At 43.3% G+C, this 15,053-nt stretch overlaps 1 protein-coding gene across 1 annotated transcript in view; it reads right to left on the bottom strand.

Annotated features, from left to right (window-relative positions):
* The window catches only part of PLXNA4 (plexin A4), a 1,023,024-nt gene that overhangs the window by 213,018 nt on the left and 794,953 nt on the right, over positions 1-15,053 (bottom strand). Inside the window, exons 18-22 of the mRNA XM_086918924.1 lie at positions 14,425-14,664; positions 12,473-12,619; positions 5,602-5,836; positions 3,474-3,616; positions 2,442-2,710 (exon numbers count right to left, since the gene is read on the bottom strand). Coding sequence (XP_086775050.1) covers positions 2,442-2,710; positions 3,474-3,616; positions 5,602-5,836; positions 12,473-12,619; positions 14,425-14,664 — 1,034 coding nt within the window. The remainder of the gene's footprint in view (positions 1-2,441; positions 2,711-3,473; positions 3,617-5,601; positions 5,837-12,472; positions 12,620-14,424; positions 14,665-15,053) is intronic.

Raw genomic sequence — 15,053 nt, 5'->3', positions numbered from 1 at the left:
TAGGTTGGGGGCTGTCAGAGTAGCATCTAGTGGGCTGGTCTTTCCAGCAGTACTTAATTTGTGAAATAATGAAAGCCGGTGCCGGAAGCTCTGCTCAGAAGATGTCACAAGTTGGTGCAATTAAATGCTGGCCACTGAACACCAAGGCTGTAGTCTTAAATTCACCTTATGACTCTTTATTCAACTACCAGATGCCCCTTTATCGCACTCTTGCAGGTTTCTGCTTTCTCCCTTTGTGACTGTTTCTGTCTTTCTGTTCTTCCATCTTTTGGATTAATAAATGTTTCCATTACTTGCTCTCAGTAGATATCTGATGTGGATAAATAAGCACCGGTCCCTAAAAAGATGTGCTGGTGGCCTCCACCGGCAATCACCGGGTCAAATTAAGCACTGCTTTCTTGTTTTGAAGGCTAGACTAACACCTCTGTTACAGACAAAACATGTGAGTGGGCGCTGAGCAGCAGTAAAGCCCTAGTCAACAAGACCGAAAATCTTCAGAGTTTACTTTGCATTTTCTACTTGACTGCTGCCTCTGGGTGCTGTGAGGCTGATATGGTGTCATGATTCCAAGCAGAACATATAAATACTTTCAAGACACTTCCAAAATATGAATCAGTGAATGAATTAATTTAATTGAGGATAAGAGGGAGGCTGTTATTTGAATCGCTGCCTTGAGAAGCATAAGTTCCAACTAGAGGCCATCATGTTTTAGAAAGAGTGAGAAACTTGATTCTAAACGTTAAATCAAATCATAACTACTGGTATGGAAGGAGCGTGAGGGAAAGTTGAAACCAATATCTTTATAGGCTGTGAGGGTAAGTATGAGATGCATGCCAGGATTACAGGAGACTATCATGGGATGAAAAGAGATTGAAGGCAAGTAGCATATTACTTCCACGCCTCACTGGAAGCCCCTGACTGGGTAGACCTGGAAATCCACCTACAGGGAGGCCTTAAGGCTCGGCACTCCTCTACAGGGAATTTGCATGGGACAAAGTGAGTCATATCTGGTCAGTAAAACTACAGCATAGGAAACCAGCCACAAGTCACAGTTTCAGAAATGCTACCTCCTTGAGACAGCACCCCGATGGAATAGCACAGAATTTAGAGTCAACCGAGAGCCTATAAACTGGACTCAATGGCCTCTGAAAGATGTGCTTACTGTGGCGCGGTCAAACATGAGGGAGACTTTATATCCATTTAGACCCTTCAGACTGAATTCCATCTGGATAATACACAAGCAGACGGGCAGGAGGTCATTTCTGCATACAATAGAAGCCTCCAAGAACAAGTTTTTTCCCAAATTTTACTCAACTGGAACTGGTCTCCGTACAAATTACACAGGGTGAAATTAATCCTGAATGCAAAATGCTACAGAAGTGGCTACACCTGAGGAGACACAGTACATATGCTTTGGTCATGCCAAGTAATCCAACTGTACTGTGAGTCATAATGACAAGGACTGCAAGATACTACAATTCTCCAAATTCAACCACCTGTTGAACTGGAGCTACTGATTGATACACAAGACATGGACGGTGTCACCAACCACAAAAAACACTGAGTAAATTCATAGTTCACATTGGCAATATGTGCATATTGTGGCACTGGAAACAACCACAGCCACCAGCATTGACAGAATAGGCATTGACTATGGTGGATGTAGCCACCAACGGGTGATCTAGAAACTAAATGACCAATTACAAAAACTCGACAACATTAGGGAACATTTATTTACGTTGAACATGGAAAACCTTAGGACAGGCCACCGCGGCCTGTCTCTATCAGGCTCCTAGGCTCCCTGGATACTAATGTACCCTTGCCATTTCAACCCATCCTCCTCTACCACAGGTAAGTGTTGGCCAAGAGAACCTCACAATGAGATCTACGGCACCACCACGGTAGGCAGAGTTATTACTAGCACACTGCCACAGTGTTGCGAGGCAAGGCATGGTAAGCATGGAGCTTGTGAGGCACTGACGCCTCTAAACACCTTCCTTAAGTATCTATCATGAATTGCATCTTAAACTGCACCGCATATGCTGTAATGTGCCATAGCATCACGTACGTTATCTTCCTCTCTCTATATTATGTACTTCATACTACTGTATCCACTCACTCCCACATGAAACACAACAAGATATGTAATACAGATGCAATTCAATTTTCTGAACTTATGCATGCACACTTTTACAATTATCATGCTTACTATTTACTTGCTCACTATACCAATATATATATCAATATACTGTTGCTGTATCTCTTGCACATCTGATGTTCATTCTATAACCAATAAAGAATAGACAAACAGAAAAAGAAATGAGATTGAAGGCAAGGGCATTCAGGAAAAAGGAAGAGGGGGTGTACAGTTTCACTGAAGAGCGAAGTAATTGAGTATAAAGGACCTTGTGCAAGTCAAAGGCACTATGTGTTTGTCTCACCTTCTCAGAAGCAACTTGGGGTGGTTCTTGCTCTCCAGGTTCTTGTCAATGAGGTCAGACAGCAGCTGTTTCAGTACATCAGTCGCATATTCCAGCTTGCTCTGTAGAACTGTCATGATGAGGGAGGCCACATTGCCCCGGTCGCGCATAGAGAAGCTACGCTGGGACTCTAGCGTCCTGATAAAGGAAAGCAGGAAGATCTTGTTGTTGATCATCTGAGCGAAGAGCTTCAGGCCCTTCTCCACCCGTTCCTGTCTGTACCCAGGAACCTGTTGAAAGGAAACAAAAAGGCAACACTATCCTGAAATTAAGTTTTAGACACCGCACACTTACCTGGAGTGATCTTGCTGGTTTAATGAACACAATGGGCACAGTCTTAGATGTAAGAAGTTCACATTTTTGGTCACTCTTTTAGAGTTGGAGGTTATCCTCCATTCTTTACGTTTGAAAAGAGCATGTGCTATCAAAGATTATTATTAGTTGGTCAACTGCTTGTCAAATAATGGTCAGTGTCTCAACCTCCAAAGGTCTGCACATCCTAAGACTTTGATATTGTTCATTTGCTTTCAGCGGGGAGAACGTTTGTTTTGAGTCCCTGCCAAACTATTGCAATGCTATTATCACTGCTCCCTTCTTTGTATCCCCCTCTGTGGGCGTTCTGAGACTACCTAGGTGGGACACCACATGTTGCAAAAGACAACAAAATAAATAAAAAAACACATATATAAAAAGAACCGCAAAAAAATCTTGACTATGCAACTGAGTAACAAACCAGTATGTGTTCTGTCCACAATTTGGTTTAGGGATATTTACACAAGGAAAAGCATGTATTACATCTCAGTAAGGAGATGAACGCATACAATCTTGAATGGTATTTTAAAAGGAGATTGTTATTTGCTCTGCTCCACCTCCTAAATCCAATACTGAAATGCAGATTCCTTTTACTTCCTTACCAGACCAGCATTGTCCTTCCAGAGTCTCCCCTCATCCCAACCAATGAACAGTCTAGGAGAAATGTCCTTCCTCTCTTACCTCCAGGTCCCTCAGCACAGGGTGGTCTTCAATGCCAGGAAACAGGACGCGCATAGTGTAGGTTCGGTAATCCAGGAAGGGGATACCAGCGCCATCCAAATCACTGGTTAGTTCGTGGATGTCTGTTTGAAGCTCGGCAAATGCTGAAAGGAAACAAAAAATAAACAAAATAAGCAATTTTAAAAAATAGAGTCTTGTTTGGTCATCAATTACAGAGATCTAACATCTTGCATAGTTATAACCACATTGTGAACATGAATACAAATCCGCTGCTTGGAGAGGGAAAACTTATACGAAGAGCCTTTGTTAGAGAATCTTTAGTGTGACATTCCCCAACGGCGTTCGAGTACGAACTCATCCTCAGTGCTGGCCAAGAGTATTGCACCACCACACTAGGCAGCCACACTGCTGGCACACTGTCACAGCGCTGGGAAGTAAGGCATGGTGAGCAAAATGCTTGTGAGTCACGAATGCCCCTAAATACCTTCCTAAAGTTCCTACCGTGATATTGCACCATAAATTCCCACACATATGCCGCAATGAGCCACTAGCCCCCTGTTAAAATAGCTAACATCGAGTATTGGCATTATTCAATAAAATGTACACTAGCACAAGTCTTAAGGTGCTTTGAGCATTGATGAGTTTCTCAAGTAAATCTGGACTTAATAAAGCCATGCAAGCATCTCAACATTTGTTACAATTGACAATCTTAAAGAGAAAAGTTCTATGTTGGTGCGATCAAAAGACTTGTAGAGCTTCTCGTGGGAGAAGTCCAGGCATGGACCACTCTACTAAATCTTGAAATTGTGTTATACCACCCAAACAATGGCTACCATGGCTTTTGATATTTCGGTCTCCTAGCTTGCTGTCGTTTCAGAAATATTGTTCTCCACTAAAAGATAAACATACTACAAATTTTATTGTGTAGCTCAAGCGCCTCTTTCCAGCACCCCAAGTATGTATTTCAGTTACACACACACTGGTATAACATGCACTACAATTAAAATTGTCTCCTTGCCTCACATTACATGACAAGTATATCCATCACAATGTGCACCCTAGCGGGACTGCCACTTTAGAAAAGAAGATTTTCAGAAAAGCTCAGAAACACATAAGAGAGTATGAGGACCTAATGCTCAGTGTCTTCTCTAAGCGCAGTTGACTTTACCTTCTGCCAACTAGAAATTACCTAAAAATGTGCCGAGACACAAGCAGCGAACACAGTTGTCCACGACAACGCTTTTCAACAGTAGAATCTACTCTTTCATGTTTTGACTTCGCTGTAGGCAACTCTTTTAATATATATCTCTAGCTCTGTCCTCTTATCTGACATACTCTCTCTTTTCTCAGTCACATTTATAAACATTCATTGTAAACCTCTATTTCTCACTCTTGCTCGTTTCACTCTGTTTCTCTCTGAGATTAGGTCTTCTCACACATTTTGCTTTCTCTTTTATTTGACATTCTCTCTTGCGCATCAATCCTTCTCTCTATCCCTCTTCAAGTATTTCTTTCTGCCTCTGTTTGTCTCGGAGACTCTTCGTTTTTCAGCTCCTCTCTCTACCTCTCTGCCCTGCCTCCTCTACATCTACCTCACCCTCTTTCATTTTCTCCTCTTTCATTCTCTTATCCCCGCCTTTTTCTGTCAGTTGCCTATAGTCCACTCAAAATAACTATAAACCATTCATGTCTTAGAGTATTTGCTCATCTCGACTGAAAAGAGAACAAATTGCAGTTTAGCAGCCAAAGCTTCTCCCAGGAGTTCATCTTGGCTTCTTACTTGAGTCCAATCAATGACTAATGTTAAATATAAATGCATCTCCGTGAAGTGGATATTTAACCCTCTGTCCATTTCTCCTTGACATTTTGAGTATACCATTTTGCAGGCATAGCTGGCAATTGAGAAAACTAATAGGACTCCAGCGGCTGCCATTTTGAACAATATGAGCATCAAAGCCATCTCTCCTGTGGGACTCATACTCCCGTCTATTAAACCAGGATAACCTAGGATGGCTAGAGAGAGCCACACGCCTCTGACTTTTATTTCCAAACTCAGGCATGTGTCATATTTTGGATCCACGTATGAAGTTTGTCAGAAAACACATATAAATGCGGAGCCCATGCTTACCTTCCTTGCACTCGAGTGCTACGCGTGACTCCAGGTTGTCCATCTGCATCTGCAGTCGTTTCAGCGTCAGGTCACTCTCCCGGGATTTCCGTTTGTAGGCGATCAGAACGGCCACAATGAAGATGATAAGCAGCCCTCCAGCTGCAGCAATGCTGACGATGGCTGGCAAGCTGAGTGGACTGTCGGGTGAGATGGAGACGATGCCAGGGGAGTACTCCATTCCACCCACTCGAGCCTATGGGTTCAACAAGACATCAAACTGAGTTCATCCAAACACTAGCAAACTTCTGCTGCTTCCTGAACATCAAAGAGTCTGTACAACACTAGAGTCAAGTAAACAGGATAACACTGTGCTCAAATCCTAGGATCAACCAATACACAATGGACTCAATCATGGTCATTCTGCCACTCTGGCATTACCCCAGTTGGCTGCGGGTGAGGGAGCTACTTTCGGAGCAGGAAGGGCTGCCATACCTCAACCATGCTGCAATATAATTATGGGGTTGGGTTGAACATTTTTGCCAGGGGGAATTTTGCTTTACAGTCTGGTCCTGGCATCCACAAACCTTTAAAGAATACAGAGAGTAAGATTTCCTAAACAGGCAAGTTACGACGACAGGACAATACATTACAAGACAAGCTGTTCTTTGAAGCAGTAATTTTCCACATTTAGGCATTATTGAATACTAATGCATTATTGTCTTTTGAAGAATAAATGACCAACCACAAGAAATGCCAGCAAAAGAGGTAATTTATGGAGAATATAAACAAGACAATCTCCTTTTGTGCTCTTGTGCCTGAAACTAGTGTAGGTCTATTTTGCCATCTTTCTTACAGAAAGGTCTGTTTTATCATATATTATATTGCACAAGTTCATTTGGTGCACATTCTGCCACTCATATATCTCGAAAACGCCATTTGGTACCTTCACACTTAGCTTTTGAGTTGGCAGTGTCAAGATTTTTGTTGTTGATTTTTTTGTCTTTAGGGGTGTCTAACCCAGGTGGAAGAGGAATGGGCCCAGAGACGATTTTCAGAATAACTGCTGATTTTGTAAACGAGTTACATTTAGGTTTAAAGAATGTAACTTTATCTCATATGGAGATCCTCAAAACCTAGCAAGTACACTTCCTATTTGTCATTTCTTGAATAGAGTAACTTGTAGAGTGTATGTATTCAGGCACGGAGCAGAAATGAGGGTGTGAACCTGGTGGTCGTAAGAGGTCTTTAGTTGAGAAAACTGGAGTCTGAAGTCCTTCCACCTCAGTAGACTGAATTTCCTATATAGATCTGGTACGTTCAGAGGTTAGAAGAAATATCCACTGGAGGTTGGAGCACTCAGCATATATAGGACTGCGCCTGATAGACAGTGGATGCAGATTGTGCATTGGTCTATAATTATTTCTGTAACTGTAAGAGAGTGCTCGGCACAGGATGCTCTGATCTGGCAGAGGAAGAACGACTTTGGATGAAGTTGGCATATGTGTACCTCAGAGAAGAAGATTCCGTGCCCAGCAAACCAATATGTGCAGACTCTGCCTATTTATTCCCCACTACGTAGAAGAGAGAGCAGGGCACCAAGTTATCCCAGGTGCTTGCAATGCATTTTGTATATGGAATGTGCATGCCAAACACTGACTGATGCTCTTTATCGAAAAGCAGAGCAAGCTCAAAAGTCTCAGTAGGAATAAGTCAGTGCATGACAGATGGCATTCTTTCCTATGGAAGGAGGGACTGCATGATTCTAAAGGAGACAACACGTGAATGAAAGGACCGCTTGCACCTTAGGGTGGCTATGCATTGACTTAAGATATCAGAGACCCCCTCATATCCCACTCTTGGAAGGAGGGAGTTAGTATGAAGAAATAGTTGTAGTCATTGAATAAATATATTATTTATAATTGTAAGGCTGTTTTTCCAAGGCAATCACAGTTTTTTTAGTGCATGTTCAAAGTCAGAGCTAGACATTCATTCTATAGCTATTCGTTAGCATCACAGAGAGGAATTGGCCAGAGTCCCTGCTGGTCCTTTCTGTCCTCAACAACTGTAGATTTGTCCATCATTATAAATACTCAGGTGTTTTCTTGACAGCACCCATACAAATACGCTCGCAGCAACTGGTACGTTATGTTAAGGTAAGAAAATTAGTTATTGCACATGAATCACCCCAGGAGGGGTGTCTCGGCGCAGCAAAGGATCGCCAGCAGGAGCAACGCAGCCATCTGGTCCCATCTCTGAAAAGTTCTACCTTCGAATACAGCCTGTCTCCTTCCCTGCTGGTGCAGCCTATTCTACCCTTTCGGCATTTGAAGGCCTCGCACCATACTCCTGCACAGGGCATACGTCCTAAAAAAAGAACTGGGGGGACGCTGACATTGTGACGTCATGAAAGGTGGCTTGCACCATCAGACTCATTACATCCCTTGGATCACCCCTTAGATGCGATTGCAACAGAGAAGCCAGCGCGTGAGCAGCTTCTGAATGAGCTCTGATCTCGCCCCTGAGAGGCCAAAGAGTGAATGTGTGGCTCCATTTGCTCCAGTTATCGGGCTCCCGGTAAAAATAAGTGGGGGGACGCCGTCCCTGCTCCCTGCTCCTGCAGTCTCTCCGTGATGAGCCCATAAGCAGTCTCTTTCTCGCTCTCCCTTGCTTTTTTTTCTTTGGCTCCATCTCTTGCCGGGATTCTGCTTTGAGTACATGCTGTCTCCCAACCTTCCCACTGGTCCCTCTCTATCACTCTTGAGGCCCAGACTCCACCCCTCTCTGTCGCCCTCTCTGTTTAATTCCTATGCTTTCAACGCGTGATGCACTCTTTTCTGCTGCAAAAAAAATACCACGAAATGCGCAGGTAGTATGCACCTGGAGCAATCAGCTCGCAAGAGGTCAATCACAGCAGATGCGTGATTTAAAAAAAAAAGTCATAAGGGAAACAAATAACATAATACTGCTTTTAATAATAAAAGGTCAGGTCAACAGAAAGCTAAAACTCTCTCCTGCCTGGCCCCAAAACAGCCTCACGACATGTGGACGAGGGAACGAACCACAGCAGTGAGCAGAAAATACAATCCCAGCCACGAAGATTGGACTACTCAGTCCACGTCTTGTTGACGATACGCCCTGTTTTACCACTGTGGACAGCGATGGATACGGAGTTTACAGCGCTCGCAAGCCCAGGGATCAGACTTAAGGCATGCAATAAAAAAATACAAAATCACTTTTATCCTTATCTGCTCTTCCTCCACCAGCTCCCTTCGCAGATAACCTTTCATTCTTTGATTTGCAGCCAACACATTGACATAGCAATGACTGTGTGTTCAATTTATGGCCAGTCCTTAACTCACATTTAATACAGTGTGTCATATCATTCAGGCTCAGCAACACGGTTTAATGTGATTATCCTCAAGGCGCAGAATTTATGGCGCGTCCATGGGATCCCCGTGTCGGGGTTTAGCAACGAGAGTTAAGGCGGGGATTCCTGCCCGATGGACAGATTACATGCAATTTGAGATTGTTTTATCCACAAAAAAACGTGGTAGAAACTGCTGCAATAATGCATAAATCCATGGCATTCTGCAGATGGAAGCATGTCATAATGTCACTTGGTGTACTGGTGTAGGTACAGCCATATATGTCTCATTCTCTAAATTGCTCCAACCATATCAATCACTTGCACCAATCAAGAAGTCCTAACCTCACCCCCTTGCTGTGTGCCTACCTACATTCATGCAGCGATGGACCCTTCTCACTGCACGATTCATAATTCCCCTACAGTACAGTAAGGGTTGTACTCCGTACTGTCTATCAACCTGTTCTCTGGAGGTTGACTTAGGGCCGCAGTGGTATTTCTTATCTCTTATATTGCCAGTTGTACACATTGGATTTAATGACAATCAATATGTTTGAAAGCACTCCCAGAGAACTGCCACGGGAGTCATTTGTCACAATGTCACATGTAGAGATGCACATAGGGCATCTGCAAAGCAACTTGAAATAAGTGACGTTTTCTTCCAGTGTTATATTGAAAGTTAAATTGCAATTGCAGATATGAGCAGTTTTTTTTCTTTTCTGCATTTGATAGAAAGATACGTTATTGTATGTAGAGATGGGCAACCTTTTCTTTCCAGCAAGTGTCGGTGAGTTAAAATACTTCGCATTTGCAAAACGTTGCACAATTTTGCATATATATATAAGATAAAGGTGAAACTACATGTCATGCCTCTAGCCACCAAATGATGTCATTTTCTCATAATCCCCTCTTGCTATTTCTCACTGTAAACAGTAAGGTTGACAGACACCTCTATTCATCAGGTAACATTTTCACTCCGTTTCCATTCCCTCCCCTTCGCAGGTATGGCTATTACTTCTTCCGTAGCTGGGTCTACATAATTTCGTGCACAGAGTCAGTTGAACTTTTCCTCACTTACTGATTATGCCTTTCGAGGCTCTGCATCCAGAGCCTGTAGAAAGGAGCAGCGTGGCTGTCACTTTTGCTCCTCAATTATTGGCCACTCCCATCAAGCCAGGAATTTACTTCTAAACTGGACCATGTATCTATCTGGCAGATATTTGTCATATTAATTGAGCTAAGAGGTACAAGGAACATTCACAACTCACCCACGTCAATCAAGTAAAGGTCTGTTCAGTTTCAACTTTGCAGAACTTTGCAATTTACCATCATGCACTTAAAAATTCTGACATCTAGAAATCCCACTCATCATTAGGGTCAGTTAAAGAACTCTGTCATTGTAAGTTTAATATTACACAACATCTTCACCCTGCTCATGCTCCTGGCGCCTGATATTTGAAGATCATGGTATACCATTTCTCTATAAGCAGCAGATGACTGGGTAGGACGGGAGGGGAACAAACAGTCCGCACGCCAGTAAAAGAAACACAAAACAATAGAGGAAGTTTTGCCAACTTCTTGAAAGATAACAAAGTTTCACTGTTGGCCTACGTGCCTGCTTGTTTGAGCTCCCTTATGTTGACAGTCCAATTGATTTAAGTTCTCTGGTAGACAGAACATCAAAACACATGGCGATATTGTCCATTTACCCGAATCGTGCCTCTTTTTATGTCATGAAAATTGTTCTTTATTGACTACTTTCACCAACCTTTAATTGCCCTTTTACGCAAAAGAGAAAATTCATAGGGAGGCAAGATGACTAGAGAAACTGGGAGAGTACCTGGCTCTTATGAAGTCTAAAGAGAAAATCATAGAGTGTCAGGTTTGAAAAGATAACCATTCCACAAGTGAAATACAGCCACAGACAGCATACGTTTTCCTCCATTCCCTCAGCCATGCAAGGGATGAGGCCAGTTAAGGCAACAAAGTGCTTTGTCGACCTCGGTGTGCAGTCATTGAATTGCAATGAGGGGTCTATTAGTACACCTCTACTGTGTTACTGTTAGGAAATTAGTGTCCCCTGCATGGTGTTCCACCACGTTTCCCGGAGTGGACACTGGAAGTGTATTGCTGACATTGCTGAAGCTGCAGGGAGGAGTCCGAGACATTGAACTGAGGGGAGTGGAGACAAGTCTATTTTAGAAATTCAATTAAGCCTTTAGCTCGTCAAGGAGCTGATGATTAGTCTCGCTGAACACGGTCATCTGTGGATGGCAGTGGTGAAGTGTGGGACTGCAGAGTCAGTTGTGCAACATGAAGGATTCTGAGGCACAGCCTTTTGTCTTTTCCTGATCACACTGCCAGGTTCAGAAACATCACACCTCTTTGTGCCTCTGGTATGCGTGCTCCAGGCTGCAGAGTTCTAGCTGTAAAGAGCATCATTCTTGGCATAGGCTGTGTCTGGAAAAATACATAAAAGACGAACTACCCCAAACTGGTTATGAAGATGCAGACAGCAGATACATATCTCCTGTTAGCTTTAGTTACATAAAAGTGGGACCATATAGCCCCAGGAGTTGTTCCAGTCCTAACTGCTCTATGGCCAAGGAAGGAAGAACTTTGCTAAGTAATTAGAGAACTGGTGTGCAACTAAAGCTGGTGACTGCCTGACAGCCAGCTTTCTAAAGGTGAATGGGCATCGGCGGAGTCTGAGTCCTTGCTGGAAGAGGTGTAAACCTGATCTGACACACCTAAAAGCCTGCCCGCCTGTTATGAGAGGGAAAGAGCCTTCCAACCCTGCATGATATCCATGAGGAAAGAGGTGCAGTATGCCCCTAAATAGATGTCTGTAGGACATCCAGAGGCAGAAGGCTGAGTGATCTGCTGACCTTGTTGTCTGTGGGCCTGTAGTATCTCGAAGATGGTTTTGGGAAGGAACCATTAAGCCTCAGACTGTGATCAACGGGGTCCAGTGGGGGCTGTGATTCTGAGTCAAAACCCAGCCTGTGCATAGCTGTGTCAACATGGGAAGATCAGTCTGAGCGAGGCTACGTTGCCATCAAAATTTATGTCTAAGCACAACTGCATCTCTATAAGAAGATCGATTTGTTTGCGCCCCATGTCGTCATCAGAGGAGCAGCTTGTGAGTGGCCGTAATCACAAAAGGAAAACTGGTCTATGTGTGGCTGTGCACAGGCAGAAGAGTGGCATATACCTAGCCGCATTAAGCCCTTTCTTCACAGTTAGCACTTCACTGCTAATTCATTTATTGTACTGTAGTTTGATTTTTGAGCTCTGAGCTAAAGCACCCCCTCACTACCTCCTTGAGAAGCCTGTGACTGCTCACCATCACTACCACTGAGAATCAAGAGCTGTAAATGCCACGCTTACTGAACCATTATAGAAATGACCACAGGACATGATAGGTAAACGATCCGAACCCCATGGTTGCGTCCCAGAATTTGACAGTAACACTTATGCACACAGAAGAAATGTGTTGCCCATGCAGTAGATCCATGTAGTTACCATGACTTTGTGACGCCCAGTGAGATTGGGAGATTCGCAGAGCAGCTGTACATCCGACACTGTCACCGTGCAGGGCTTCTCCCCGATCAACACTGTGTAATTAAGCTTTGCGTTTCCGCCAGCCACGGGTGGGATTAGATTCTTACCCTGCATCAACAAAAAAAATTATTGTAACGTGAGATAGGTTTTTTTCGTCCAATGGCACAAAGGTTCTATGATCCCAGTTCAATCATCTTCAACAATTTAGTGCAAGAGGTTGTTCTTCCTGCACCCTCCTCACTGTTTCATGCAAGGGAATCCAAAAATATGCACGTCATTGAACATGTAGTTTATCATAAACCCTGAGTTATACTTACCTTGTTGAGTTTGGAAGGCAAATACTTGATAAAACCACAGTTTGCAAGGACTTTTAAGGACATTTTGGTGTTTTCAACTTCAGGGATACTCATGCTAGTTATCTTTTTGACCACAGTTGATTCTAGAAACCATCAACATTTTTAAGATTAACATATATGCAGGAAGTGAATGAGGGTTGGAGTGAGCAAGTCATTAGTTGAGGAGTGCGAGAGAGTGCCATCATCTGTCCATCAGGAAAGGAGAGAGTGAAAGTATGGTTGAAAATCTGTAAAACACATACTCTTGAGTAAACTACTTCCAGATAAAATGCCAAAGTAAGTGCTCTCCTTTCACTACGTTAAGCAAATGGTCGGCTGCATTAAAATCTCCACGGTTGGCCCACTGGTTTAGTTAGGGCTCATTCATTATATTTGAACATTATTTTAACTTTCTTAGAGGGACGACAATCTCCATCCACAAAGACAAAATAATATGCAAATGTAGGCGTGTACAAAGTATGCCAGATTTTCAGGGAACCCACTGACTACATAACTTCCTTCCATTTAAATTCATTGTATGAAATGGATCCGGCTCTCTTAGGAGTGCATTGGACATCCCTGTAGCTAGGCTATATTAGCCAGAATAAAAACAAAAGTAACCCACGTCTCTTCCCTTTCAAAGAGGTATATACAGTCACGGCTCAGGCAGGTAAGAGCAGAGGGGTGGTGGGCCGGCAGGAGTGGGGGGGTGGTGGGGGGGGGGGTTTGAATCTGAGACGACAAGGGAAAATTAAATAAATAAATACATAATTTTCCCTCGTCATCTGTCAAAATCAACCCACCCGGCCCCACCTCCCCACCACTCTTACCTGTACGAGCCGCGTCTGAGTATATAATAAGATCACAAATGTTATGTTCTATTTCAGACAACCTCTGTGCATTGATGTTCAAGGGGCCCATATTTCTGATGGCACTCCAGTCCACCTTTGATAGTGAGGTGGATGATAGAGCATTAACTAAATAGATTGTTTGAGAATCTTTCTGAATTGAACAGTATCCAATTATCAAAATTAATAGTTAACAACCCTGTGGGTAAAACCTACAACAAAAAATCCGTACCTCCAGTTTATGAACATCGAAATCAGTAAGAAACTAGGGTTTCAGGGAGCCTCAATCTAGAGCTATGTACTTACATATGCAGGTGCAGGTCTAGAGAACTGGAAATACTTGATATTTGGCATGTGACTCTGTTGCGGACCAGTATATCATAATGGGTCATAATGCAGTAACAAGAACAAGACAAGGTACTTGGGATCGATGGGGCACCAACATGAGGGCATCTCTCTTATAAAACTATGGTTTACAGGCACATTTTTAATTAGTGGTGTGATGCTCATATCGATGCAAGGAAGACTGCATGCAAAACTTGGAGGCTGCAGCCAACGAATACACTACGAACCTATAGCAACAGACGCAGGGAGAAGTTAAAGCGGACAAGTAAGATTTGACTCCTGAAATGATCTGTGTTGTGTTCAGACGGTTGGGATAGAGAGAGGAAAAGGGAGGTGTCTATTTCAGTGGTTTGACTTTGCACTGTGCTCCTAAGGTTTCACTCACCTTAAGAATGATGGGTGTCCCGGGCTTCAGCTCCAGTATCCCCGATGGGCTGAAGGGCTCAAACACGGGGTCTGGATAGTAGGTGAAATTTGTCTTGTTGAGGATGAGCAGAGTTTGGACATTGTCCAGGATGAAGCCGAACTCCTCCGGGTGCTCTGTGATCTCGGACTGGAAGGTGGAACCCAAGAGCAGTGCTGGTGCTTGGCAGGTCATCTCTGTGGAGTTCAGCACCTCACACAACTAGGAGAAAGGCAGGGCAAATATTTAGGAAGGCATTCTTGGTCTGCAAGCAGCAGCAATCCAGACAATTACACACTGTGAGTAAAGACTGTGCTTAATCCCTGACTAACCTATGTACATATGAATTACTTACTGGCTCTACTGGCCTTGAAAACACTACAGCAACACAAAAGAGCAGAAAAAAGTACTTGTTTTTGAATTGCCTTTGAAGAATGTCATTTGATGACATGACTCGAATTAGCAGCTGCCTTGGTCTACTGGAAATGGGAGAGAGATTTCCTCACACGATTTTGGCCTCAAATGAAGCTAATGGCTGAGGCAGAAACAATCATATTCCATCAAGACTCCTTAAATGCAGGAATGCATCTATCTTTAAAAACTGTTTTACT

The sequence above is a fragment of the Lissotriton vulgaris genome, chromosome 1_1 (genome assembly GCF_964263255.1).
Source record: "Lissotriton vulgaris chromosome 1_1, aLisVul1.2, whole genome shotgun sequence".
Taxonomy (NCBI): Eukaryota; Metazoa; Chordata; class Amphibia; order Caudata; family Salamandridae; genus Lissotriton; species Lissotriton vulgaris.
The sequence above is the reverse complement of the archived record's forward strand: the minus strand, read 5'-3'. Positions and strand labels throughout refer to the sequence as shown.